Below are 24,874 nucleotides of genomic sequence, written 5' to 3' on the forward strand. Positions count from 1 at the left end.
GAAGCTCGTTTAGTCTCTGCACCTGTACTCATTAACGGAGATATGACGCTGTAAGGATTACTACTCTGTTTTCAGAAGATTTCTCCCTACGGTCATCAATCTTACACGGAAGCAGAGGCGAGGAAGAGACAGAGAAATGACATCGTTTATGAACGCCACTCCCTAACCCCGATCCGGAAGAGGCGGGCACACTGCTCCTCCTTTAAAATACTTGAATTCAATTTCTCACCGGAAGGTGACGTTTCTTTTTTTTTCCTGAGTGCCTGCCTGAATTGGATGTGCAAACTTTTTCAGTTTTCAGTTCACAGATCCAAATGAGAGCAGACTCCATTAAGCCAGACTTGGGCATTGCTAGAGGAACAGGCAGGAGAGGGGAGAGGCACTTGTCTGGAGAGAGAGAAGATACTATGGCAGGACTCGCGCCGACCTGCTGTGAAGCCTCTCACACACACACACACCTGTCGGAAGCCTGTGATGTGAGACTCTGTGTTGAGCGATCCTGTGCGGCACGCAGTTCGGCCCCCCTGCCTCGCATGCCCTCTGTTTGGATCCTAGCAGCGGGAGCGCCCCACCCTCACGCACAGGTTACAGCCCCAGAAATAGAGATAGGGTCCCCTCTGCGTTGGTGCTTGCTTTCTCCCTGCAATCTATTTCTAGCTTGTGAGCCCCACAGTTGATCTCCAAGTTGCGTGTTTCTGACAGGCCGAGGGGGGGAGGGTGCCTCCCTGGTCTCTCTTGGTCCGCTCACCACCCCCCCCATCATCCCATTCTGTCCTCTCAGCCGGTGCTGGAGTGCATTAAGCTTATTAGGGGAGCCTCTGACGCCTCAGCATCTGCCCCCCCCCCCCCCCCCCCCCCCCCCCAGGGGGGCATTATCCGCCAACCTAGCTCCCTAATTTAGCCACTCAGCCGTCACCACTGAATGAAGGTGTACACAGAAATGGGTGATAATCCCCCAATAGACGTGTCCTCCATCCCACTCTCTCATGCTCTGCCTCTCTCTTTTCCATCTCCCTTTCTCTTCTGCTGCATTTCTCGCTCTCTGTAACTCTCTCTCTTTATCTCAACTCGCTCGCTCGCTCGTTCGCTCGCTCACTCTCCGTCTCTTCTCCTTGTCTCTGCCTCTCTCCCATGCTGTTACCGTGACAACTTTCCTCATGAATATCAAAACTATAAAATAAACTTGATTTGCACACTAGTTTGCTATAACGTGATTTTTGCGGAAAAATATAAAATTGAATGCAGTAGTGGCATTACATAACATCCGCATTATATTATAAGCATGAGCATCCTATCCTCAACATATCCTATCAAGTTTGTTTACCTAATCCATCTGCTGTGGTACCCAATAGCACTAGTGGATGATACCACTCATAACTGCTTGGATGGAGAGCTGGAGCAAACTAGGCCATGCATGTACTTATTCAAATTTGGCTACAAACATTCAAACATTTTAAACTGGAACTTTTTTTGGGGGGGGGGGGGGGGGGGGACTGGTGACCATGGTGTTCATTGTCGGCTGCATATCTTTTCGTGTGTGTGTGTGTGTGTGTGTGTGTGTGCGTGCGTGCCTCCTCTCTCCCATGGAGGCTGTTTTAAGGGTGTGCTTAGGTGAATGAGTTATGCTCTGTTGAAGATGAAGTGTTTACTCATAACTCAGCAGCAGAGGCGCTTCTGACAGGAGGGGAGGCTGAAGATGGGGAATTGGTCTGCAGCATGATGTCATGGCAGCTGTCTGGTGCCCATCGCGCCTCTGCTGGGTCCAGTTCAGACGGTCCCCCCATCTCGCCCTCTTTCTCTGTCTGTCATTATTTATTAATTACTCTATTAATCTGTTCGTCTCGCTGCCTCTCTTTACTCTCTTCTTCTCTCCTTCTCCTCCCTATTCCGCTTCTTACGTCTTACTCATGTCCTTGCTCCCCACCTCCCTCTCTCTGTTGCTGTGCCCATTTTGTTCTCTTAACTCCTTGCTCTCTCTTCCTTCCTCTTCTCTTCTCCCTCCCTCGCTCGCTCGCTCTGGCCGGAAGCGTGTGTGTGTGTGTGTGTGTGTGTGTGTGTGTGTGTGTGTGTGTGTGTGTGTGTGTGTGATCTGATGGCAGGGTTACGGGGAGGGCGGTGAGTGTGGGCACATTGATGGTGCTGGGGTTTTATTTTCCTCTCACTTGGACCCATCAGTGTTTATGAGCTGGCCTGCCTCTCCATCTGCCCGGTTAAGGCCTCCTGTGGGGGGCCACCTCACGCCGGCAGAGGCCACAGCAGCCACAGCTGCAGGCCCTCAGAGAGGAGTTGGTGGCGGGGTGGGCCAGGTGGAGCAGGTGTCATGCCAGGGCAATCAATGGGGGGTGAAGGCATCGGAAGGAGACGGGATAGAAGTTTTTTGTGCATACACCTTGGAGGTGGAGGTGGTGGAGGTGGAGGTGGAGATGCTTAGTGGCTTCTTGTTGCATGGCGTACTGTGTTCATTTCACTGGTGTCTCTGCTCTTAGACTCTCTCTGCCTCTCTCTCTCTCTCTCTCTCTCTCTCTCTGTCTCTGTCTCTGTCTCTGTCTCTGTCTCTTTCTTTCCAAGCTCACTTTCTTTTTTCCCCTCAGCCTTTTGTATTCTACGCTCTCCTCTGCTTTGTGTCGTAGTGGAGTGTTTTCTCTTTCTCCCTTTTGAGATCTCTCTCTCTCTGTCTCTCCTTCTCTGTTGCACCGACTTCTTTTCAATCTATCATGTCCCATCCTCTTCCTTCCTTTCCTTCTACTGTCTCTCTTTCTCCCTCTCCCTCTCCTCTCTCTCTCTCTCTCTCTCTCTCTCCCATCTCTCTCTCTCTCTCTCTCTCTCTCTCTCTGCTCTGACTAACCATGCTCCATAAGTCCTGTTCTCTGCTTCCAGGCTTCTGCTAGTGGACGGGCTGCTGCACCAGCACGCAGGCCACTGAGTGAGTTTCATGACTGGCTGTGTGTGTGTGTGTGTGTGTGTGTGTGTGTGTCCGTGTGTGTGTTTCTGTTTGCCATGGTGCAGGCTACTCCCGCCCGTGCACCAAAGCATGAGCATGCCAATTTGGTACCCCTGGTATTACCAAAAAAACGGGCACTGACCCTCTCTGTTGTCACTCACCTTGGCGTGGTCTTGCTGTCAGACTGGATGTGTAGCCTGCCACCTCTTCTCTAAGCACAGTAGAGTCCAGCACCCCCTCCTCTCTGTGGATGACTCCCTGCCCTGCCCTGCCCTGCTTGCTAGCCTCTTCTCTTGTTGTGCAGGTTTTGTTATAGCAGTGCTTAGTATGCAGATGAAACCCATCCATCCCATCTCTCTTCCTCACACGCACACACAGACACACACAGACACACAGTGCTACAACAACACACATGCATGTCCAGTATATTCACACGCGCACACACACACACACACACAAACTCACACACACACAATCCAATCTTATCACCACAGAATCCATACCAATAGCTCCTTTGTTTAACAGGGGTTGGTTGTCTGAAGCAGTGCGCTCAGCTAGAGCCTCTGTGATCCTCATAGCTGGTCATCATCTTCTTTCTCCTCAGGGCTGGTTGGTGGGCATTGCCGGTTGCCAGTAGCTTTCGTAAAGTCTGCATACTTGTCCCTGCTGAAAAAAACATCTGAGAAAACAACATGCTGTTGGATGGCTTTAGCTGGTCTTAGCTGGTATGACCAGCTAAACCATCAAAATTATGCAAAAACATACCTTAATCTGGTCAAACTAGCTGTTCAACCAGTTTAAGATGGTCAAGCAGAGATGGTATTGGCCAAGTAGACTACTTGTCACGCCCATACAAATGTATCGAATCGATGTAGGCCTACTTCCCCTGCCAGCCTGCAGGCTCTTGGGTCCATAAACCCCCTTAACCCCTATTGTTAATCCAGCCCTGAATCAGCCACACACACTGTCACTGTGCAAGGACAGCTGGGCTCTTTTCTCTCTTTTGTCCGTTGAGCCCACTGAAAGCCGCGCTGAAGGAATCAAACGTGATTGAGTGACAGGCTCCTGTAGCAGAGGCCCAGAGAGCTTTATCACAGCAGCAGCAGCAACTCCACTACACATGCTTATTCATGGGGTCTACTTTCATGGAGTTGGCTCAGTGGACGTGTGTTTGTTTGTTTGTTTGTTTGTTTGTGTGTGTGTGTTTGTGTTTGTGTGTGTGTGTGTGTGTGTGTGTGTGTGTGTGTGTGTGTGTGTGCGCGAGCGGGTTTGTATGTATGTGTGTGTGTGTGTGTGTGCGTGTGAGCGAGCGAGTTTGTGTGTGTGTGTGGGTGTATTTATAAATTGTTTTGTGTGGGTGTATGTCTGTATGTATTTATTTGTATACAATGTGTATGTTGTTTTTTTTTGTCTGCCTGTGCACGTGTGTCTGTATGTGTCAGACTGTGTGTTGGGGTGTGTGTGGTACATGTGTATGCACACTCGCTGGCGGTAGCGCGGAGTGGCGGTGTGAGCGTGCGGAACAGTAATGTGCACAGACAGTACAGAGCCCTGTCTCGCCCTGGGCTGGCGGATGGGGAAGATGAAAGCTCCCGTTTGCTCAGGTGGAGGAGCTCGCCACGGGAAGAGAGTGAGAGAGTTTGTGGCTTTGATCCTCTCTCTCTCCTTTTTTTCCCCTCTTCTCTCCCTTTCTCTCTCTCTCTCTCTCTCTCTCTCTCTCTGTTTCTATCACTATAGCAAGAGTCTCACTGCTTCAGACACGTCCTCACTCAGGTCACGCAGTCGCACGCAATGGCGGTACCATTATGACCTTGCACACTGAAACAAACAGAGCTCATTGATCCAGCTTCTGTCCGAGGTCTCGTCTGTTCACACAAGACCTCTTGGCAGGCCCTGGTTATGTCTGAACTACAATATTGCAATACACTTTCAACGGGCCTGCCTGCATGTGTGGTGAGACTGAGGGTTGCAGATGATTCAGAATGTGGCGGCGCCTTTAGTCTTTGATCAGCCAAAGAGGACAAATGTAACTCCTCTGCTAGTCACCCTTCATTGGCTCCCTGTAGGTTAAATGGAAATCTCTCGTCTATAGGACACCCACTGAATCGGCACCATTCTATTTAAATGCTATGATTCAGCTCAATTCCTCCTCTCGACCACTTTGCTCCTCCAGTGAGCGTCTGTTGTCTTTGCCTTCTGTCAGCAGCAGCAAGAGATCTCAGTCAAGACTCTTTTAGTTTGTGGTACTTTAGTGGTGGAATGACCTACCTAGTGCTGTCCGCTCCAGCGTTTGAGGCATTCTTTATAAATTATTATTATTATATCATATTTTTGGTATTATTTGACGGTTTTACTTTTAAATGATACTTAATATTGCTTTAAGAATTGTATTGCATTATGCTGATTACTTAATTGTGTCTCATTAGCGCAACGGTGAGTCAGGCTGTGTGACGTTGGTCTCTCCCGTGGGTGAGTTCAGGGCAGGGTATAGAACAGCGGCTCAGACTTAGTAATAGTGTGAGAGAGAGTGAGAGAGAGTGATTATTTTCCTGCATCTGATTTTGTGTGTGTGTGTTTGTGTGTGTGTGTGTTTGCAGACATGTCTATGTGTGTGTATGTGTATGTGTCTGTGTGTGTGTGTGTATGTATACAAATGTACGAGTCGAAAGATTCGGTTTTGCATTGGAAATAGAAACTTTTTACAGTAAAGATATATAGAATGACACTCACCTGTCAGTTTGAACAAGGAATGTGAAGCTATATAAAACAAAACAAAACCTCTTTTAAACGTTTTCTCCATGAGCTCTCTTTGTAAGCTGTACCTCCCTAACAATGAATAATTGGTTGGACTGGGAAACAAAAGAAAACCGAAAAAAACAGCTTTACAAATCAAAACATTGTTTCACAATGAAAACTAGTTACAGTACATTGATTTGTTTATTTCAAAGACCGTTCAGATTTATTCTTGAACTATAACCTTCTTTTGTATGTAAATTAAATAAACAACATACTGATAGAGCACCCATCTTAATCTATTGGTACAAATAGTACACATCTTTGTGCAATTACTCAAACTTCCTCAAGTTGAATTTGGTGAATTTGATGGCCTTCACCAGCTGCTGCACATGAGCCGGGAGCACTCTGGAGCGATGGGGAGACACAACATGCTGTGCTGAATAGTGATGAGATGCTTGTTGGGGGACAAGTCAAATACTTCACAGCCACTTACCCCAGTGCTGGAAGTGTGACGTCCTTACTTGACCAGTAGGTGGCCAGTGGATCTGAGGACAGCGACACTGTTTCGCACTCCGGTAGGTAGTTATTTACTACACTACTGGAGGACAGGTGAGGTGACACAGGTGTCTCAGATTTCCTTGACATACTTATGACATATTATCAAGAGGCTTTTGCTGCGAGTGCCCTCTTCTTGCTCTGTACCTGGGGACAGCTGCAGCTGCAGCGGCAGGTTCTCCAGTCAGCCGAATCAACTGGTGATCCACCTCAGAAACATCAACCTTCAGTCTATTAAAGTCTGACTCACTGAGAAGTGACTTGGGCATAATCTGGAATCTGGAATCTAAGATGGTTGCCTTGAAGTAGGGCCTAGTGGGGTCATTAAAGATTGGCTGGAAGCATTCAACCAACAATGTCTCCAAGGATGTTGTTAGCCTCTGGCAGAGCTTGCACTGCTTAATTTGCCATCAAGCTACCCAAGGAAGCTTTGAGAGCCTGCACACACAGGATAACTTACGACAGAGATGTAACATCCTCACAAACATTGCAGGCTGCTTCCTCAAAAGGCTGCAATATCTTTACTATGGCCTCTACAATGCGCCATTGTTGTGCGAGAATGAGCCCCCTAAATCCATCTGTGTCCCCATGGCAGTGCTTGCCCTTCTCTGCTCTGGCAGCCGCTGGAGCATGTGGAATGGAGAATTCACCTGGTGGAGGCATCACGCACCAGGGCATTCACAGGCAGGCCAATCTCCTCGTGGATTTCGCAGTGGCTTTGTTCGAGCGATAAACAAATGCTGTGATTTTCCTGCCGGTGGTGATGGCACGGCTAACTCCTTGGCACTGTTTCAGAGCATCTGAAACTCCCGAATGCAGGGCCTGAGCCATACACCTGATGTGCACAAAGCCACCATCAGCGATGGCCTTCACCATATTTGAGGCATTGTCCGTTACAGAAAACTGCACTGAGAATTGACCATTGACCTAATTTTGCCATGCTGCAATGAGGTTCTGGAGCTGATCTAGTATATTCATTGCAGTGTGATCCACACTGATGAGGCCATGTTGAGTAGGGCAGTGACATGTCTGTGTGTCTCTGACCCATATCTAGTGATTTCACGTCGGACCCAATGCCCTATGGGTGACATGTTGGCATTAGTGGAAAACTTGCTCATCCAAATGTCTGTGATACAGTGTGCCACATCACCCTCCATGCTTAACAGCCCTCTCTCTCCAGATCACACACACACATAGGTTTAGGGGTTTGGATTTGAAGAAATCTGCACATGACATTGACGCCTCCTCCTCCTCCTCCTTGAGTTTCCCTGAGTGATAGCTGGGAACTATCAGCTCTCCAGCCTGGTGGCTGTTGTACGCTGACTCAGTGGATATAGCGATCTCCTTTTCATTCGTTTGTGGTAAATGAAACGATTAATTAATTCAAATTAAAGTCCGATGCTGCAAAGAGAATGACATTTTTATTTTGTGGCCATCCACAGTTATATGAATTGTTGTGAAGAAACATAGTGGTTGATGACAGACATGTCAGTCATGGAGCTGACTTTGTTTCCGAATAATAACACGTTTTTTAGGGTAGAAGAAATATTTGTTTACATTTTCCGTGCTTTTCTGAATAACATATTTATATTGGGGTGAATCCCTAGTATGTGTGTATGTGTATACTGTATGTGTATACATCCCTCGGTGTGTGCATGGGCGCGTGTTCATACATACATACTAGTGTGTGTGTGTGTGTGTGTGTGTGTGTGTGTGTGTGTGTGTACGTGTATGTCTGTGCTGGAGTCAAGAGACTTGGTGAGTGGGTTGCTGAGAGAGTGTGGTCGCTCCATAATTAAGAGCTGCTCTGTGGCAGGCGATGTACAGGATTAGATTTCGATAAATGAGCTGGACGGGTCCCAGCCAACAGTCAGGCAGCCCTGAGCAGCTCTCATGTTCCCCATTCACACTAATGAGAGATGATCCCACAGGATGGAGCAGAAGGCTCTGAGCATCTCAGCGTGCCTCCATCTTCAGCCCTACAGTCATATGCCTGGCAGCCACCTCATGCCTCTCTCCAACATAGAAGAGAGTGTACAGTTAGAATTTGATGGCGAAGGAGAAGGGGAGAACAAAATGAATAGTAGAGTAGAGTAGAGTAGAGTAGAGTAGAGTAGAGTAGAGTAGAGTAGAGTAGAGTAGAGTAGAGTAGAGTAGAGTAGAGTAGAGTAGAGGAGAGGAGAGGAGAGGAGAGGAGAGGAGAGGAGAGGAGAGGAGAGGAGAGGAGAGGAGAGGAGAGGAGAGATGAGATGGTGATCAGCACAGAGATGAAGTTCTGGACATGAGCAGCGGAGATGCGGGTTTTTTTTTTTTTGCCGCTTTAAGTGAAAGAGTGGCACCTAAAACTAGTCATCAGTGTGTCACTGAAACAGCCATGCTGCTTTTAAGCGAGACAGGCCTAACAACACAAATCTCCAGCCAATTTTTAGAGGGCCATTTAAGCTGCATAAGGTGTCTTTTTCCCCTCTACTCGCATGATGAAAGGCTTCAGCATCCAAAGATCTACACGCATGTTTTACTAAGTGAGAGTCTCCACCATCAGCACCTGATGTGCTGCCACTCTGGCACAGCCACCATCAGGCTCCTCTCAGTCCCAGTCCTTTTAGCGCCCCAGCTCATGCCATGCCTCTTTCCTCCCTCCTCTCTTTGGTCGTCCTCCTTGTCGTCCTCCTCCTCCTCGGCACAGCTTGCCTTTGCAAACCGGGCACAGTTGCCCATGATAAGTTTGTCAAGGTAACGTCTGCGTTCCAAAGCGGTGACAGAAGGCCGCCGTCCCGGCGGACGTGGCCGGCTGGAGGGAGCCCGCGGGGGTGTTTCGCCGCCGCTAGCAGAAGGTGAGAGAGAGAGGGAGAAAGAGAGGGAGAGAAAGAGAGAGGGAGAGTCAGTCCAGCAGCCCCCGCGATCCTTCAGGCCTCCAGCAACAGAACGGCCAGGCAGCACCTTGCTGTGGACAGATGGCCAGGGAGGCAGGAACACTGCGACACAATAAAGAAGTTCATAAATAATTATCAAGGCAAAAAAAGAAAGAAAGAAAGAAAGAAAGAAAGAAAGAAAGGAAGAAAGAAAGGGAGTCGGTAAGAGAGAGAGAAAAGCACAACCATGACATCCTGTGTGCGACGGAGATCAAGACGTTCTTGTGCTGTGGCAGCTTGCCAGTGGGGGAGCCGACATGTTGAGTGAGGCAGAGAGAGAGAGAGAGGCGAGAGCAAGAGCAAGAGCAAGGAGAATGACAAAAAGGTCTGCCTTGCAGTCTGTCGACATCTTTGTAGTGTGTTTTTGATGAGGATTAGATAATTGTTGTTGATTGTATCGTTCGACCCTGCGCCTCACTGCGCCATCAGTGAATTGGCTGCCCTTCAAAACATAGTGGGAGAAGTGAAGTGGCCTCAAGTAGGTCTCCGATGGAAAGATTGCATTGGTGAACTGAGTGTACCTCACGTTCCAGGGGAGCGAAGAGGGGCCATGTGAAAGGGTTGGCAAATGAAACAGTCACACTATTTCATTATATTATTTTGAGATCACCAACTCATCTGTGAGTTTCATTACTTAGGCATGCATGGCTGGTTTCTAAACTTGGCACACACTCTCACGCACACACATGCACACACACGCGCACACACACACACACACACACACACACACACACACACACACCACACAAACAGAGAAAGATCAAAGGAAGAATGACATGAGACTGTGAATGTGAAAGTATTATCTGCCTGGAAGCTTCACCCATACCACACACAAGTAATATTTCATTCTGTGTGAAAAGAACCTATATATTACATTTTGCAGAGAAAACTAGGTCTTCAGAGGCCATACCTATCCACCAACCGTGTTGCCCCTGTTACCAGTAATAAAGTTGATTTTCTGATGTTGCGAGTCATCCCTTAAGACTGTTTCAATGCACTCAATCTCTACACTTTAATCAAGAACACTCGATGCAGTCATATTTTAAAGAGAGATTGTTGGGATTTAAGTGGGAAACATTCCATCCGTACAGTAAGAAATGCCAGTGCGTGCACCTCACCCCTTGATTTACGAGCACTTTTATCTCTTTTGACTCAGTGTGTGGTGAGCGCAAACTTGAGCATTAGCAAAAAGCCACTTTAGAGGACCAAGCTGTTCAGGACTTGTAAATGAACATCCCCAACGTACACACAATGGGTGCCAAATTTCCTGAAAGATGGTCGCAGTAAAACCAGTGACATTTATCACCTTCCTCTGGTCCACGCGTTCAGCTTTATCAGCACAGTGCATTGTGTGTACGTATAAGGCTACATTTAGGACCTTATTTACCATGGCATTTGCATTAGGGATTAAATGTTTTGCTCACAGTCTTAAAGTTTCCATAGTAAACTACTAGAGAATGTAGTGGTGCTTGCAGCCCAGCAAAGAAGCATCAAATTGAGGCCGCACTAACAATGATGGCGAAGTACACTGACATTTACTCATTTGGCAGGCGCTTCGTCCGAAACGACAAACAGTGCATATATGCCCATGACATTGGTTTTCTCCACCTTGCACCTTGCAGTGCAGGTGGAGCTATCAGTTCAGCTACGGGAACACCACAACAAGTTCCTCTCAGAAATAAGCAAGTAGGAGTTATAAGTGGCGATGTATATGACTCGTATAACCCAGAACCTTCCATTTTCTGATTTGGCATATCATGAAGCTAGGCTCTTGAGTTTGTAAAGAGGTATGATGTTGTGGTATGATGTTTTCTCCTCTTCCGTTTTATTGAAAACACATTTAAGTAACGGGCTAACGCTTTCACACGATTTCGGATCCTTCCCCAAGTCGCAACACCTCACAGCCCCAGAACCTGTTTGCCATATTCACAGATATTAAATATTTACTTGTGTGGGGGTGGGGGTTAATGGGATTGCTGTTTGAACATTCCATCTGACGAGAGGACTAAAGTCATGCGCAGCGGCAGTGGCAGTGCGTGCTCACCCACGTATTTAAAGTTGGCACAGATCAGCGGTCGTACAGTTGCTCTCTCGGGCGTTCGTGCCCAAGTCCCCGTGCGATCACTCCATGACTTGGCATGGTTTCTCCTCAGGCCGTGATATTTATATCGGTTCCCGGCGGTACTCTCTTAGTGGTGCACCGTGACTGGTTGGCGCACAGACTCCCAGTTCTCCTGAAAAACCTGGCCCATTTCACACTTTTGTTCTCTCTTCACCCTGTTTGTCTTTCTCGCTCATACTTTATCTCTCATACACACACATGCAAACATACATACATACATACACACACACACACACACACACACACACACACACACATACACATGTAGAGACAACTAAGTACCATCCTGTAATGTATGTAAATGATCAGCAAAATGACTGTATGTGTGTATCTATAACATGCACATACACATACACATGTGTATGTGCATGTATAGATACACACATACAGTCATTTTGCTGAGCATTTACATACATTACAGGATGGTACTTAGTTTTCTCTATTTGAGTGTAATGTAATGTTAGTGACTTGTCCTGTGACTCACATAATTGCTTCATGTCAGCTCGGTGACAGAAGGTGTCAGAAGTATTTCTTTTCCAGTGAGCGTTCTGGATACTGAATAGCCTCTGCGTGATCGATTTCACAGGATCAATGGTTCAATATATAGGGATGCAGAGTGCAATTAATGATCCAGTAATTCACTGTCACAGGTGCCCATTTGAATGAAGCGACCCACAGACTGTACAAACTGCCCCCTCTCCACAACACACACACACACACACTCATACACACACACACACACACTCATACACACTCATACACACTTACCATAGAAAATGCATCAATACCAAGATGTCACTAATCCACAGTCATCTCATTATTCCCCCCTATTTCCTCCATGTTTGTTATGTGCTCACGGTTTGTCTGGTTGAACATCTCAGTGTTTTGTTTATTTGTTTGTTTGCTCCCATCATCCATTTTCATGTCCACCATGTTCATCTCTATCCTGTTGTTCTGTTCTTTTTTTTTTTGTTCATCCTCCTCTCCTATGGCGCAGTGACCACCAGCATCGTGTGAAGGAGACTGCCTGCAGGTAGGGGTTTCTCTCTGTTCTTCAGCCTGTCTGCCTCTAATCAATGCAGGCTGTATTCCCTACAAGCACCCCCTCCAACTGCCTCCAACCCATCCAGTCCCTACCAGTCCCCCCTCCCCACACACACCAAATCTGCATTCCCCTCAGCTAATTAGGAAACATGGGTCTGCTTTTAAAAATGGCACAATAAACAGCCACGAATAGTGCATTTAATTTTCCCTGTTTATAACGTGGCGACATGTTGATTGCCGCTTTTCAAATCTACCTGATTAAAAAATGGATTCAATCTGCTCAATCAGCGAAGGCGGTGATTGCCGGCAAACAGCTTGTTGTGTTGTAACAGTCTGATCCCATTAATCAGCAGGAGAGTAAACTCTGACTGGTGGGGTTTTAAAATTAATTATTTTCTATGGTCAATCTAGCCCACATTATCTACCCACAGAATGCAAATGTTTGTTATAATGTAATTTGTCTCAAGTACAATTCTCGACAACATCACAACAGTTGGATATGTCCACAAAATGTGTGAATGTGTCGGTTTGGGCATGGACAGAGGTAGAGGGTGAAGTTTTCTATGCCGGTTCCCTCTTTCCATTGCGCTGCGCTGTACTTCAAGTAGTTGTAAGTTCCGTTGGTTTTCTAAGGATGAGGGTGTCTTTCTCACGCACAGCCCACGCACTGAGTGCCTGGTAAAGCACTGAAGGCCAGACAAGCCACTAAGATGTTTCTCTTTCGCGTGGTAGTGGTTTCCTTTGTTCCTTTTTTTTTTTTTTTGTAGTGTACTTCACCATGCTTCCATCCTCTTTGCTTTTAGGCTGAATGCCATGGGGGTGATGCATTAGCCTCCTCTGGATGGGGTCAGCCTTTGTGAGCTCCGGATCTTTCCATCACTCCTGCGACGAAGGTGGAGGGTGGCGTCGCGAGGCACATGTGAGGTCTCGCTCTCACCCCGCCAACGTAATGGCAACCTAGAGTTATTAATGAAGTCGCCATCTGTTTCATTAATTCACCCGAAAGGCCCCCACAGGTTCGTTTCACAGAAAAGGCCTTTGCCAAGATTCTGCCTTTCATATCTGTTGATTCACATTGCCGTGCCCCACTCCCCTGCTACACAGCACAGGTAGAGGTAGAACAACAACAAAAAACAAAGACAGGGCAAATTGGTGGCGTTATGCGGGTAATGTCAGGTGAGCATTGACTCCCACACACATCGCGCTGAAGGGCAGGTATCTCTGCCGTTGTGGCTGTGACACCTGAGCTTTGTCTGCTCCGCTGCTGTGAAATCCGCTGTAAGCTCTTGCATCAACTGTAAATGCTAGACATAAAAAAAGCTGTCTGCATTCCCCTCCCTGTCATTTTTTTTTGTTTGTTTTTGTTTTTATCTATTTATTGGGTGGGTGGAAGCCATGTCAATGGGTGGCGTAAACATTCCTGAAGAGGGGGGGGTGGAGGAAGACTGGAGTCATTTTTGATGGTCCAAGAATACTTAGAGATTCTGGGGAGAGGACAAACACAGACTCTGCCGCATTGTCAAAACAGGAGTACTGAAGCATGTGGATTTGGAGCGCAGCTGCTGTAAGCCCTCGGTTCAGCGCAGTGCTCAAAGAATGACCTGAGAAAGAATTTTGAATTCAGACGACGTAGGAATTCAGGCCTGTGTGTAAAAAAAAATAAAAGTATTAAAAGTCATACATTAGTCAAACACTCAGAAATACAAAAGTGATGCTGAGGGAAATATGTCTCTTAACAGTTTACTGGAAACAGGCTCATTAATTTGATAGATGGTCCCTGTGCTTTCAGTAGAAGTCAGGAGCAAGTGCAATACACACTCTGAGTTACACGCCTACCCGCCTGGCTTAATATCGAAAACGTCGGGAAAACGGGACATTTTCCCATTAGAAGAGGAAATGTGCTATCGCTAATGCTAGTAATTCCTCCCATCTTTGAAATAACTCCTGTTCTTCCTTCGTTCTTGTATCAGCTTATTGTCACTCCAGAACACTTTTGTACAATTTGACTGGCAGCCAGGGCCTCTCTGAGTGTGTGTGTGTGTGTGGTCTTTTGGTAATATCTCGTTTCCCTGTCAACACTACCCTGTCCCTGACGACACTCAAAAACCTGCCAAGTGACCCTCTCTCATCCCCTTTAGAATTCCTGGATAAAGGTGTGTGTGGGGTGGGGATGGGGGGGGGGGGGGTAGGGTGCCAGGCAGTGACTGGTGGTTGGGGCTAGGAGTGCTGAGGGTGGCGTGGGCGGTGTGGGCCGAAGGGGGTTGTTCGAGTTGTGAGGGGGTGTCGGCCGTCTGGTTGCTGAATTAAAAACTTTGTGACTGACAGCCAACATGATGGATTATTAAGCAGCCTGCAGGGCATTGTCTATTCCTGGAGTGCTTAGTTAAGGCTTGTAACAGCCAGGCCCTGTTTGAGCTCAGCAGAGAGTGAAGGGGGTCTTCAGCTGATGAGGGCACATTCACCATCACTGCTGCTGATGTGGCTCTGTCTGCATATATATCTGTCCCTCCATCTATCTGTCTATCTCTCTGTATCTCCATTTCTCTCTCTCTCTCTTTCTTCTGTCTATCTCTCTGTATATGTAGTTATAAATATATAGAGACTGAGCCCAAGTGCCTTTCTTCTCAGTAGAGGTGAGAAATGAATAGCGTTTACATTAATCATTCAGACGACGGCCTTACGAGTAATTGATTTGATGTGAGTTGTTAAGATTGGCCACTCTGCCACAATCCAATAAAGAGAGAGAGAGAGAGAGAGAGAGAGACCCAAAGTCTTTTTTTTGCTTAAAATATTCTAAAACTTTCTCTTCGCCCTCCTTATTGCGAGCGCAGTCTGCAGACAAGTGAGGCAGTTAGGTGTTGCTGGGCCAGGGCCTTAGGGTGCGTTTCCCATTTCCACAGCTAGATAGATGGCCTTACAGTCCGCACAGACTCAGTGCTAGGCACTCATGTGGGCGAGCTAATTAGGCAAAATTGTAAATCTCAACTTCAATGATACTTAAATGCTTGTTCCTGTGGAATACTGACTCATTAAGCAATTATTCTTAATCAACAGCGTTGAATGGATGGCTGGAGGAGAACTTAATTGCTACATTTGTAAGAGAAAAAAACGGCTCATTAAAACAAAAAAAATGTAGGGGGGAGAGAAATATGTCCCCCCCCCCCCTCCTTGTTACTGCCGGTGAACAGAACCGTATCCATCATACGGATGTGGTAAGAATGTGGATGTGGGAGTGATTGTCGCCACACAGCCACTGCAGTGTAATGCTGCTGTACAAGCAGACGCAGCGCAGCATGAAGACAGGCTTTATGTCCAAACGCATATATTACCGTTCCGCTCTGTTCCTCGGAATCTGTCCTAGTTCCACGGCGATGGTAGTGGGGCAGTTGGAGCTTTTTAGATGAGCAGACGAGCAGGGACACCTGCCTCCATATGGGTCCCATTTAAGGCCCGTCTGGGGCCCCTTGCAGGCTGTGAAGGGGTTGAAATCTCCAACCTCCATCTCCGGGTCGCCCTGCTCTCTCACCAGGTCACTGTAATCCCCTTCATTTGACAAGCACACACTCTAGCCCTTATCCACATTGTACATCCCTCTCGGTTACAGATAGAAATGGATATAAATGCATGTTATAAAACATGGATTACTGTGGCTTTGGTTGCAGTTATATATATATTTATATTAGGTATATATGTATATGGTGTATGTGTGAGAGAGAGAGACACACAGAGAGAGAGAGGGAATACACATACACACACACACACATTAGTGGTGCAGGCTGCATCAAATAGAGGACAGGGATCAATGGCTTTCACCTTGAAACAGACTCCAGGCTGATCATCTGAGGGACATCGTTCTCCTCTCTCTCTCTCTCTCTTTCTTTCTCTCTCTCTCTCTCTCCTCCTCTTCTCTTCTCTTCTCTTCTCTTCTCTTTCTCCTTCTCCTTTCTCAGTGCATTCTGGGATTGTGGTGTGTGGAAGTGTGTTCATGGTGAGAGGGAAGTTTGAAAGAACTTTTTCTGTTCTTTCCCTTTATCTTTCGATCTTATGATTTGTCTTATAGTACACAGTACAACGGTTCTCATTAAGTGACTGCATAGTCCGTATGCTGCTTTGTTGCCTTTCTTACTCTTTGGAGGTTGGTGGGATGGTGTCTCGGAGTTAGGTGCGTCCCCGTTGCTGGTGTATCTGTGAAGGATGTGTTATTGGACGTGGGTGAGAGACTCAGCCATGAGAAAATTATCAGCATCACATATTAATTAGGCCGTGGTGGTTTTCCTGAAGGAGGAGTTGCTAGCCAGTCAGTTAGATGTGATTGGCATTTGGGTAAGTGGAATTCATGTCTCTGTATTACCCGACAGCTAGATTAATGATTCTAATGTCCCACCTTTCATTCCCAATGAGGATATTGAGCGAGAGCTCCCTAGGCTTGGGAAATTGGCAAGTGGGATGTCAGTGATACCACTCGGGTGGAAAAAAAATACTTCTCTGAAATGAGCTGTTTTGAATGTGGAAATATTTGTCAAGTTAGGTTGGTGTGTCCGTTCAGGTCAGGAGTGGAGGAATGAACAGCTTAAGCTCCGCAGCAGAGCGCTGGGGGCATTGCGACAGGCGATGAAGGGGAAGTTCCGATCGGAGAGGGATGATCCAAGTACGAAGAGTCAGCCCCCTAACTTTAAAAAAAAGTCAAGCAATGTCAAGGAGAATGTTAACACTGCTATGTTAATTGTGACGATGAGACAGCTGCACGGGCTGAGGAGCGGGTTAACATGCTGAAGAGAGTGTGGTGGGTGGGGCGAGCCCAGAGCCTTGTGTAAACATGGACCATGGAGGGGAAATGGTGCCAAAGGCCCCTGATGAGATGCAATTACTGCAGAAATGGATGATGTCATGTCAGAGATGTCAGATGTTTCAGATCTTTCACAAATAAGTAAAGACCATCTCTGCCCATTGGAAGATTTGTTTCTGGACGATGTTTATGTTAGTGCAGTTGACATAGAGGATTTTTCCCACAGATATTGATACAGTTTGAAGTGTCAGTAATTTATTGGAAAATAACTAGATGAGTTGATTAAAAGGGAAAGATACTTTTTAGAAAAGACGCAGATATCGGAAGAGAGTAAGCTCTTTGAATCTTAATGGTGGGGGGGATAAGGAGCAAAAGAGCATTGGTGACTGAAGTTATTAGTCTTAAGACTATTGATGTTGTTCCTGTATTAAACACACACTGACCGGTATAATGAGACAGATTAGAAAAGATGGTGGGGTGGGGTGGTATGAACAGGTATGAAATGGTAAACAGGTATGAAATGGTATTCATGTTCATGTTTAATCTGAGCTGGTGTCCTCACTGCAGCATCAGATGACCTTTATCATGGGTGCCAAAGTGGGCAGAGAGGAGGTGAGGAGGAGAGATCTGCCTGGATTGGTGCAGTCGTTAGTTCAGGGGAGCTGTGGGTAGAGCTCCCTCCAGTGGTGAGGCTTCAGCTCGCCATAAAAAACACCTCCGTTTATTTTTCTCTCTGCCTGAGACTCTTCCTCTCCTTTAATGCCACCCCGTCTCAGCCGCACACACACACACACACTGACACACGCTCGCTCCCCTTTTGTGGTTGCTTAAGGTGAACATGGGGAATGTGAGGAGGTTTCACTGCACGTAAACCTCAGAGCATATTCATCACTATTCAGCAGATTGTGTTGTAGGCAATAAATAATTTTGCGTTATCACCCAGAGTTGAAGGAACATGACTGGTTGGTCCTCTGTGAGCTTATCTCTCTCTCTCTCTCTCTCTCTCTCTCTCTCTCTCTCTCCTCTCTCTCTCTCTCTCTCTGTGTGTTTGTGGATCACTGATCACTGGCCTGCTGACATTGTTTAGCTGACACCTTTCAAAAGTCAGTTGACAATGGAGTCACTTGACAATTTGTTATTGTTAATTAAGGAGAAAAACACATGGACCCGCATGTTTTTTTTAGTTTTTTTTTAGCACAGCTACTATCCACACAATTAACCACTGCTATTTTTACTCCCTCACCCCCTCCCCCCCCCAAAAACTGGAACTCATTAGCTCTGACAGACAGAAACCAATGGGCATGGAACAAAGTTGATCCGCTGCATGTACCGTGATAATTTACGCACTGTAATACGTTGGCTTCTTTTTTTCCAAGCGTCTTAATTGAAAACCTAGTGCAATCTGTGCATTCTTCAAAAAGGAGATTTCAGAGGTTGTTCATTTGTGAGAATAGGCTGGATTTAGAAATTAATTAGCCTTCTATTATCCTCTGGACGACAGCAGCATGAGTAGGGCAGAGCGGGAAGCACAGGGCTGTGGAGCTACAGCTACTCTGTGCAGCCTCAGCTCCATGTGAGGGAGTGCATGTGACAGACTCATCATCTCGGGAGCTTTGGGAGTAGGCAGTTTCTTCCCAAAACCTGTGTGTGTGTTTTTGTGTGTGTGTATTTGTATGGATGTGTGTGTATGTACGTGTTTGCGTGCGTGCGTGTGTGTAGAGAGGGATAGCCTTTCTGAGCTTTTAAAGACCCATGGCTGCCAGAGTGGATCATATCTGAGTCCCCCCCAAGCAAACAGACCAGAGTAAGTCACCCCAGCGTTCTGAGGCATAATTTGCTCAAGGATACAGGTGCTAGGATCTGGGATCTGGTCTCTTTTATCACAGAGGGATGGACAGACAGACAGATAGACAGACAGGATACGGATCAGAGGAGTCAGGACGCTCTGAATCAGGCCTGGAACTTTGGGAGGCTTTATGGTTATAAGCAGCCCCAGTATAACGCAGGCTGCCAGAAGCCAAAGAGCTTGTGGAGCGTATAGTTGATCCGAACACACACACACGCACAGACTGGTTTACACACATATACCCAATCTTTTTGTGAAGTTACACTTCTGGACTCAAGGGTGTGCATTCGGTATTAATGTATACAGCACCCTAGAGGAAGATGTTGGTTTGATGTGTCCTGATGTTTCATTTAATGCTTTTGCTTATAGACATCAAAATCAAAGCCGGAGATATTTATTCGTTACTTGATACACCAGTGTCATGCAATGCAAAAAGCAATTAAAGTCCTGTGCTTGAAACAGGGTAAGGCATGGCAAATTAGCAGAAGGCTATCTGATTAGTTGACAGGGGGACGACAGGGAATAAGTCAAGGACAGATGATGAAACAGAATGAGGAGGTGGCAGATATGAGAAACCCAGCTAATGAGTATCATTCACGACATTTGTTTGCTCATAGGCGATTATCTCTGGAGAAGAGAGGTTATAAGAACAGATTAAATATGTGCAATGCTGATGCATGGGGAAGCTCACCCTACAAGATTACACACACGGCAAACGCACAAATTGCTTTTTTATTGCTGAAGATCGGTTAAGGTTCCAGCACATGGCTTTCATTAACCGCCAAATATTTCTCTCCATAATTTGCCGCCGTCTCTCACCGGAGTTGATCATACGGTGCAGTAGATTCGATATTGTGTACCTCTATTTGCATCTTCGATATTGTCTCTATTGTCACAAAAAAAGGAAACAAAACATTATAAAGCTTGTTTAACCCCAATTCACACTTGGTATTTTGCTTATTAAAAGAAGCGGGTTTGTGCAGGAACTGTTTGCGAACAACATTGGAATTGCTGGAGAAAATCAAATCAAAAGGAAGTAGAATTAGTGTGAGTCTCGCCTTCTGCTTCCTGTAAATTATGCAAAGGATAGGTGGCCTTAAATAGAGGCAGGCTGACTGGTGCCAGCTAACTGATATGGGCATGTGTGCCCAGTCAGCTCTGTGGAGATCGCTCAGAATATGGCCATTCTGCATGGCGGGGTGTTTCTGTTAGGTGTACAATTATAGCACTTGGCCCGGGCTGGCGATGTGTGCATATGCGCGGAGCCTGCCTCTGTGGCTTGGATTGCGTAAGGATTTGGAGGCTGCCAGTGCACATGTGAGCCTTTCAGCCTCCTCGTTCAGCCTTTAGGGTCAGAGGCTGCCTCTGTGCTAATTGATGCAGTGCCCTGTGAGTGTGTGTATGAGAGAGAGAGAGAGTGTGCGTGTGTGCGTGTGCGCGTGTGTGTGTGTGTGTGTTCCTACATACAACTGTCTTTCACCTGGACAGTAGCAAGTGTACCCAAAGGGCCCTTCATGAGAACAGGCAGAGTAGGCTGGCGTGATGCCCAGTGTAGAGGGGTATCCATCAACCCCCTCCCCTCCCCTGTGGCCTGCCGTACCGAGCAGACTAGTCCAGGGACCGGCTTCTCCGCCGCTGGACAGATTCAGGACACCTCAGGTTCATTACTCAAAGCAAAGTAGGGCAGGTGCCGTGTTAGAGCCTAACTTCCTCTCCTGTCCTCTCCTCTTCTGGCCTGTCCTCTCCTCTCATGTCTCTCATCTCACTGCTCCTCTTCTCTTTCTCTGTCCTCTCTCTCCTCCTCCTACTTCTCCCCTCTCTTCTCCTTCCTGCTCCCGTCCTCCTCTTCTCTCTTTTTATCCCAAAATGTCCGTTCATTTCCTTTCTTCTCTTCCCTTTTTCTGCCTTCACTCTCTACTGTCCTCTCCATCTCTCTAATCCTTTTTTCTTTTTACTCTCCTCCTCTCCCCCCATCCTTGGTTACCCCCTCCGCTAATAATTGTCCTCCTGCAGGAACCGCTTGTGAGTTGAGTAAAGCTGGGAGCAGGATAATACAGTTGTGTTGCTCAGGCACATGTGTAAATGAACAAGAGGTAGAAGACCAGAGCAATCAATATGAGGTGGGAGTCGAGCTCTCCACCCACTCCCAATTACAGTGAAGCCACTAAAGAGTCTAGCTCCATGAGGAAATGAAACTTGTGTCCTTGGGCCGCGGCTCCTCTTCCTGCTCCCCCCGCTCCCTCCTCTCCAGCCCTCATGCTGGGCAGAGAACCGCTAGGGTGACATTTGCCATTTTCCACCACTGCCTCCTGTGTATATTTCAATATTTTATTTTGTGGATGCAGGGACCTAGCCTCTGAATTTGATCTAACACAATTTACTGCAACATTAATGAAAGAAAAGAATACATGAATACTAACAACGCTTTCCTTTGGAATGTGCACACTCTCAATGGCCTTGAGGCAGATAGTAAGAATATTGTACAGACAAATATGGAAAATGAATATTCAGTCTTAACATAAAATCTGATAAGCATAAATTGGCTTTTTTTTTTTTTTTTACCCTCGCCTTATGTGGTCCTGCAGATATGACAGCCCACCCACACAGCTTTTTTTTTTACCAGCGCTGCTGGAGGATATGCGCCCTCTAATTGTATACTGTTTGCATGTTACTGGTATTAAGGGAGGTGACCTTAAGATCTCTCATGGAAGATAGCTGCAGCCGACATTAGCCTAAGTGACCCAAACGCCGGAACTGCTTCCATGGGGCTAGACCTGTACACCCACTGTGCATGCCCAAATATGATAAAGCTCAGAAAGTGATGGCTCACTGTACCATTTGGGCCCAACATTGAATGAAGCTGCGAGCTCCACAACACATAATTTAATCAAATCTTTATTTATATTTATTTTTCATGCCTGTGCCATATGAAATGAAACAATCCATAGTCATAACACTGATGGCTCATTACCTCTGCACCGGTACAAATCTACCTCATTTGAAACATGTCAGACATCCTGTCCTGCCCCCTAATAAGGCATGTTGATGCCATTGTCATTCGTCATTTAGATAACACTTTTCTTTGTCATTAGTGCATCTCTGGCTTTTGTGGCACTTTTTTTTTTTTTTTTTTTAAACTTGACAGCAGTTATGCGTGCAGTGGTAGTGAAAAAGGAGGCCAGAGATGTATGGCAGCCTGCAGTCAGCAGTTAGCTCACATGTGGCACGATCCCGGACGAGCCCCCAACTGCCTGTCAGAGCTGCTGCTGCAGCAGCACCCAGACTCATATTGCGCTGTCCACTCCCTCTGCAGGCTGTCACAGAACACAATAGAGGTAATTAATGAGGGCTTCAGTTTCCCCTCCCCTCTCCTCCACCACCCACCTCTCCTCTCTGCGTTCAGCGGAATTGACACGAGACGGGCAGCCAAGGCCCCGTGCGGCTAAGCCCCAAGGCAAACCTGACATGAGACGGCCGGCAGGAGGGGCAGGCGTCATTCGCCCGTCTCACGAGCCTGAGTTAGATGGTCGGCCGGGAGTGACATGTGACAGCTCCGCTCTCACAGCCGTGAAGGACGTGGCAGTTTCACAGTCTCTTTTTCCTCTCTCGCTCTCTCTCTCTCACCCCTTTTCTCTTTGTCTTTCTCTCTCTCACACTCTCTTTCCCTCTCTCTTCTCACACTCACTTTCTGTCTGTGTTTCTTCCTCTCCTCTTCTGGTGAGCGTTGCACTGATGAAACTGCCAGTGTGAATGCACAATGAGCGATGAGAATTTCTCAGCGCAGCTCCAGCTTTTGTCATAGAATTGCTTGAAGGAGGCTGAATGTTTTCTAATCGTCCATTGAATTGCAGCAACATGTCTCTGTTTACCTCTGACAATTTGGAATGTTTTAACCAGCAGAGCCAGTAGATAGTTCTATAGCAGAGGCAGCCTATATTCACCAGAAAGAAATTGTATAACAAGTGCTAATACGAAGACACTAAAGGCTAAAAGAAACGTACTGCACCTTACAATGGCCCTAGTGCTCTCTGTTGCACACAGTGACTAATTATGTGAAATATGCTGCTAATCAACCAAGCAGTGGTCAAGACACTGGCCTATGTTTGGATGGTGAGTGGGAGGATGGGATGTGAACAGGAGCTGCACTGGCAGGAGCCCCATCTGGTCCAAAGCCTCTGTCTCTGGGAGATGGGCACCGGGGGTTCGCTGGTGTGAGCGGTTGTGCAAAATGAGAGCAGCCCTTTAGTGATCCGAGCACTATTAATGAAAGAGCCTTCATTCTGTTCCGCAAGGCCAGACGGATTACGGGTGGAAATGGAGTGTGTTGTGGAAGTTGAATAAACTTGTCGTTGTATACCCGCAGCTATCAGTCTTACCAGGTGGGATCGATTCAGGATGAAAATGTTACCGTCCTGGTGTCTCGGCTTGTTATTTATATATGAGAGAAATTGAAGATTCTGAGAGGGCTGCTCACCAACCAAAAAAAAAAAAGAAGAAAAAAATCGATGAAATCAAGACCGCTGAAGAATCCAACTTTATATTTGATGGAGCAAAACTGAAACTTCCAATGGGCTTATTAAAAAATAATTGTAGAAATTGGTTTTGGGACCTTTCGATTCTGGATATGATAACAAAAGAACCTCATCAGGAATTCAACTGCATGAGTGACTGAGAGCCGCTTCGGTATCTTGTAGTGCCGGGGGGTCTGGGTTTACCCAGCTCACTGCTTCTGGACGCACCGCTCTTTCCAGCCTGTTGACCCCCTTAGGCTTGAGAGGGTTTTTATGCAGGGCCTTTTCCCCCTCTCCAAAATCACAGGCCCGGGCCTAAGCTCTGCATCGATATCTCAGTCTGATGCCACAAGCGGTCTGTCCACCGCGCTCCTCTCACACCTGACAGAAACGTCAGGGACTTGCTTGCCTGAAGAGGTCGTCGCATCGATTTTCCTTTATTTTTTATTTATTTGGAGGAGCGATCAGCAAGGCTCTCTGATAACGGGATGAAGGGAGGACGGTGCACCTGGCCGGGCTCCTCTCTGAGGACTGTCATGGCGGATGTTGAACGGAGGAGGAGCCAGGCCCCGTGGGGAGTCGAGAGTTTATAAGTCACTTCACACCCCGCCACCCATGCCAATTGTCCGTCCCCCCCATGACCCCCCCACTCTCCCATACCCAGCCTAAGCTTGATTAGCTGAGATGGAAGGTGGGACACAATGCTCGAATCACCTCTGGGCTATTCATGCGCTTTGAAGAGAAGTCGATTCAACCCCTCTCTCTTTTTGTCAGGACGGGTATTGACTGTTTTTTAAAAGAATAGAGAGTCGATGTGCCTGGCCGTGCTTGATTAGGAGCGTGGCTGTTTGTGTGTGGTTTTCGTCACAGTGACTGCACACTATCCAGCCCCTTAGCTACGTCTCGCATCTCTTTTCATTATAGCGTGTCAAAGCCATGTTCGGTGGGAACTGTAGTGTGTCATGGCGGTCACGTTTGTACGATGGGCTCAGTTTGAAGCCTTCAGCCCCCCCCCCCCCCCCCATCCCCATCCCCCGAAACGCCTACAGCAGCAGCTGCTGTTTTGCGAATGACACACTAGCAGCTGCAAGACTATCACAAGCCTCTCAAGACATCCACTGATACTATCTGATAGAAACTCAATTTATGAGCACCCTCTCTCTTTCCATCTCTTTCTCTCTTTTTTTTGCCGGGGTTCTTTTTTTACTCCTCTTGATATATATTTTCCTTATTGTTTATCCAGGTCTTGTGCTGTCAGGAAGAACAGAGCAGGCTCCGTAAAGCATCTTATCTTCCCCCAAAGCTGACAGCTGTGTGAGGGGAGCAGTAGGCGCAGGCTCTTTGATGTGAAGGGGGGAGCTGTTCCGCACATCAAATCTCTGCTCCATCAGGCCTCATGATCAGGCAACAAGCCTCTTCTC

The 24,874-nt window shown here is 47.0% G+C and overlaps 1 protein-coding gene across 5 annotated transcripts in view; it reads left to right on the forward strand.

Annotated features, from left to right (window-relative positions):
• The window catches only part of ccser1 (coiled-coil serine-rich protein 1), a 70,691-nt gene that overhangs the window by 38,494 nt on the left and 7,323 nt on the right, over positions 1 to 24,874 (forward strand). Inside the window, exons 10-11 of one of the 5 annotated variants that reach the window (XM_042708252.1) lie at positions 12,264 to 12,299; positions 13,114 to 16,179. The exons of 2 other annotated variants lie outside the window; for them this stretch is intronic. In XM_042708252.1, coding sequence (XP_042564186.1) covers positions 12,264 to 12,266 — 3 coding nt within the window. In that variant the 3' untranslated portion in view covers positions 12,267 to 12,299; positions 13,114 to 16,179. Of the gene's footprint in view, positions 1 to 12,263; positions 16,180 to 24,874 lie in introns of those variants that run through there. 2 more of the 5 variants (XR_006152490.1, XM_031570521.2) reach the window with 2 other exon arrangements.

This window comes from Clupea harengus, chromosome 7, assembly GCF_900700415.2.
Source record: "Clupea harengus chromosome 7, Ch_v2.0.2, whole genome shotgun sequence".
NCBI classification, from domain to species: domain Eukaryota; kingdom Metazoa; phylum Chordata; class Actinopteri; order Clupeiformes; family Clupeidae; genus Clupea; species Clupea harengus.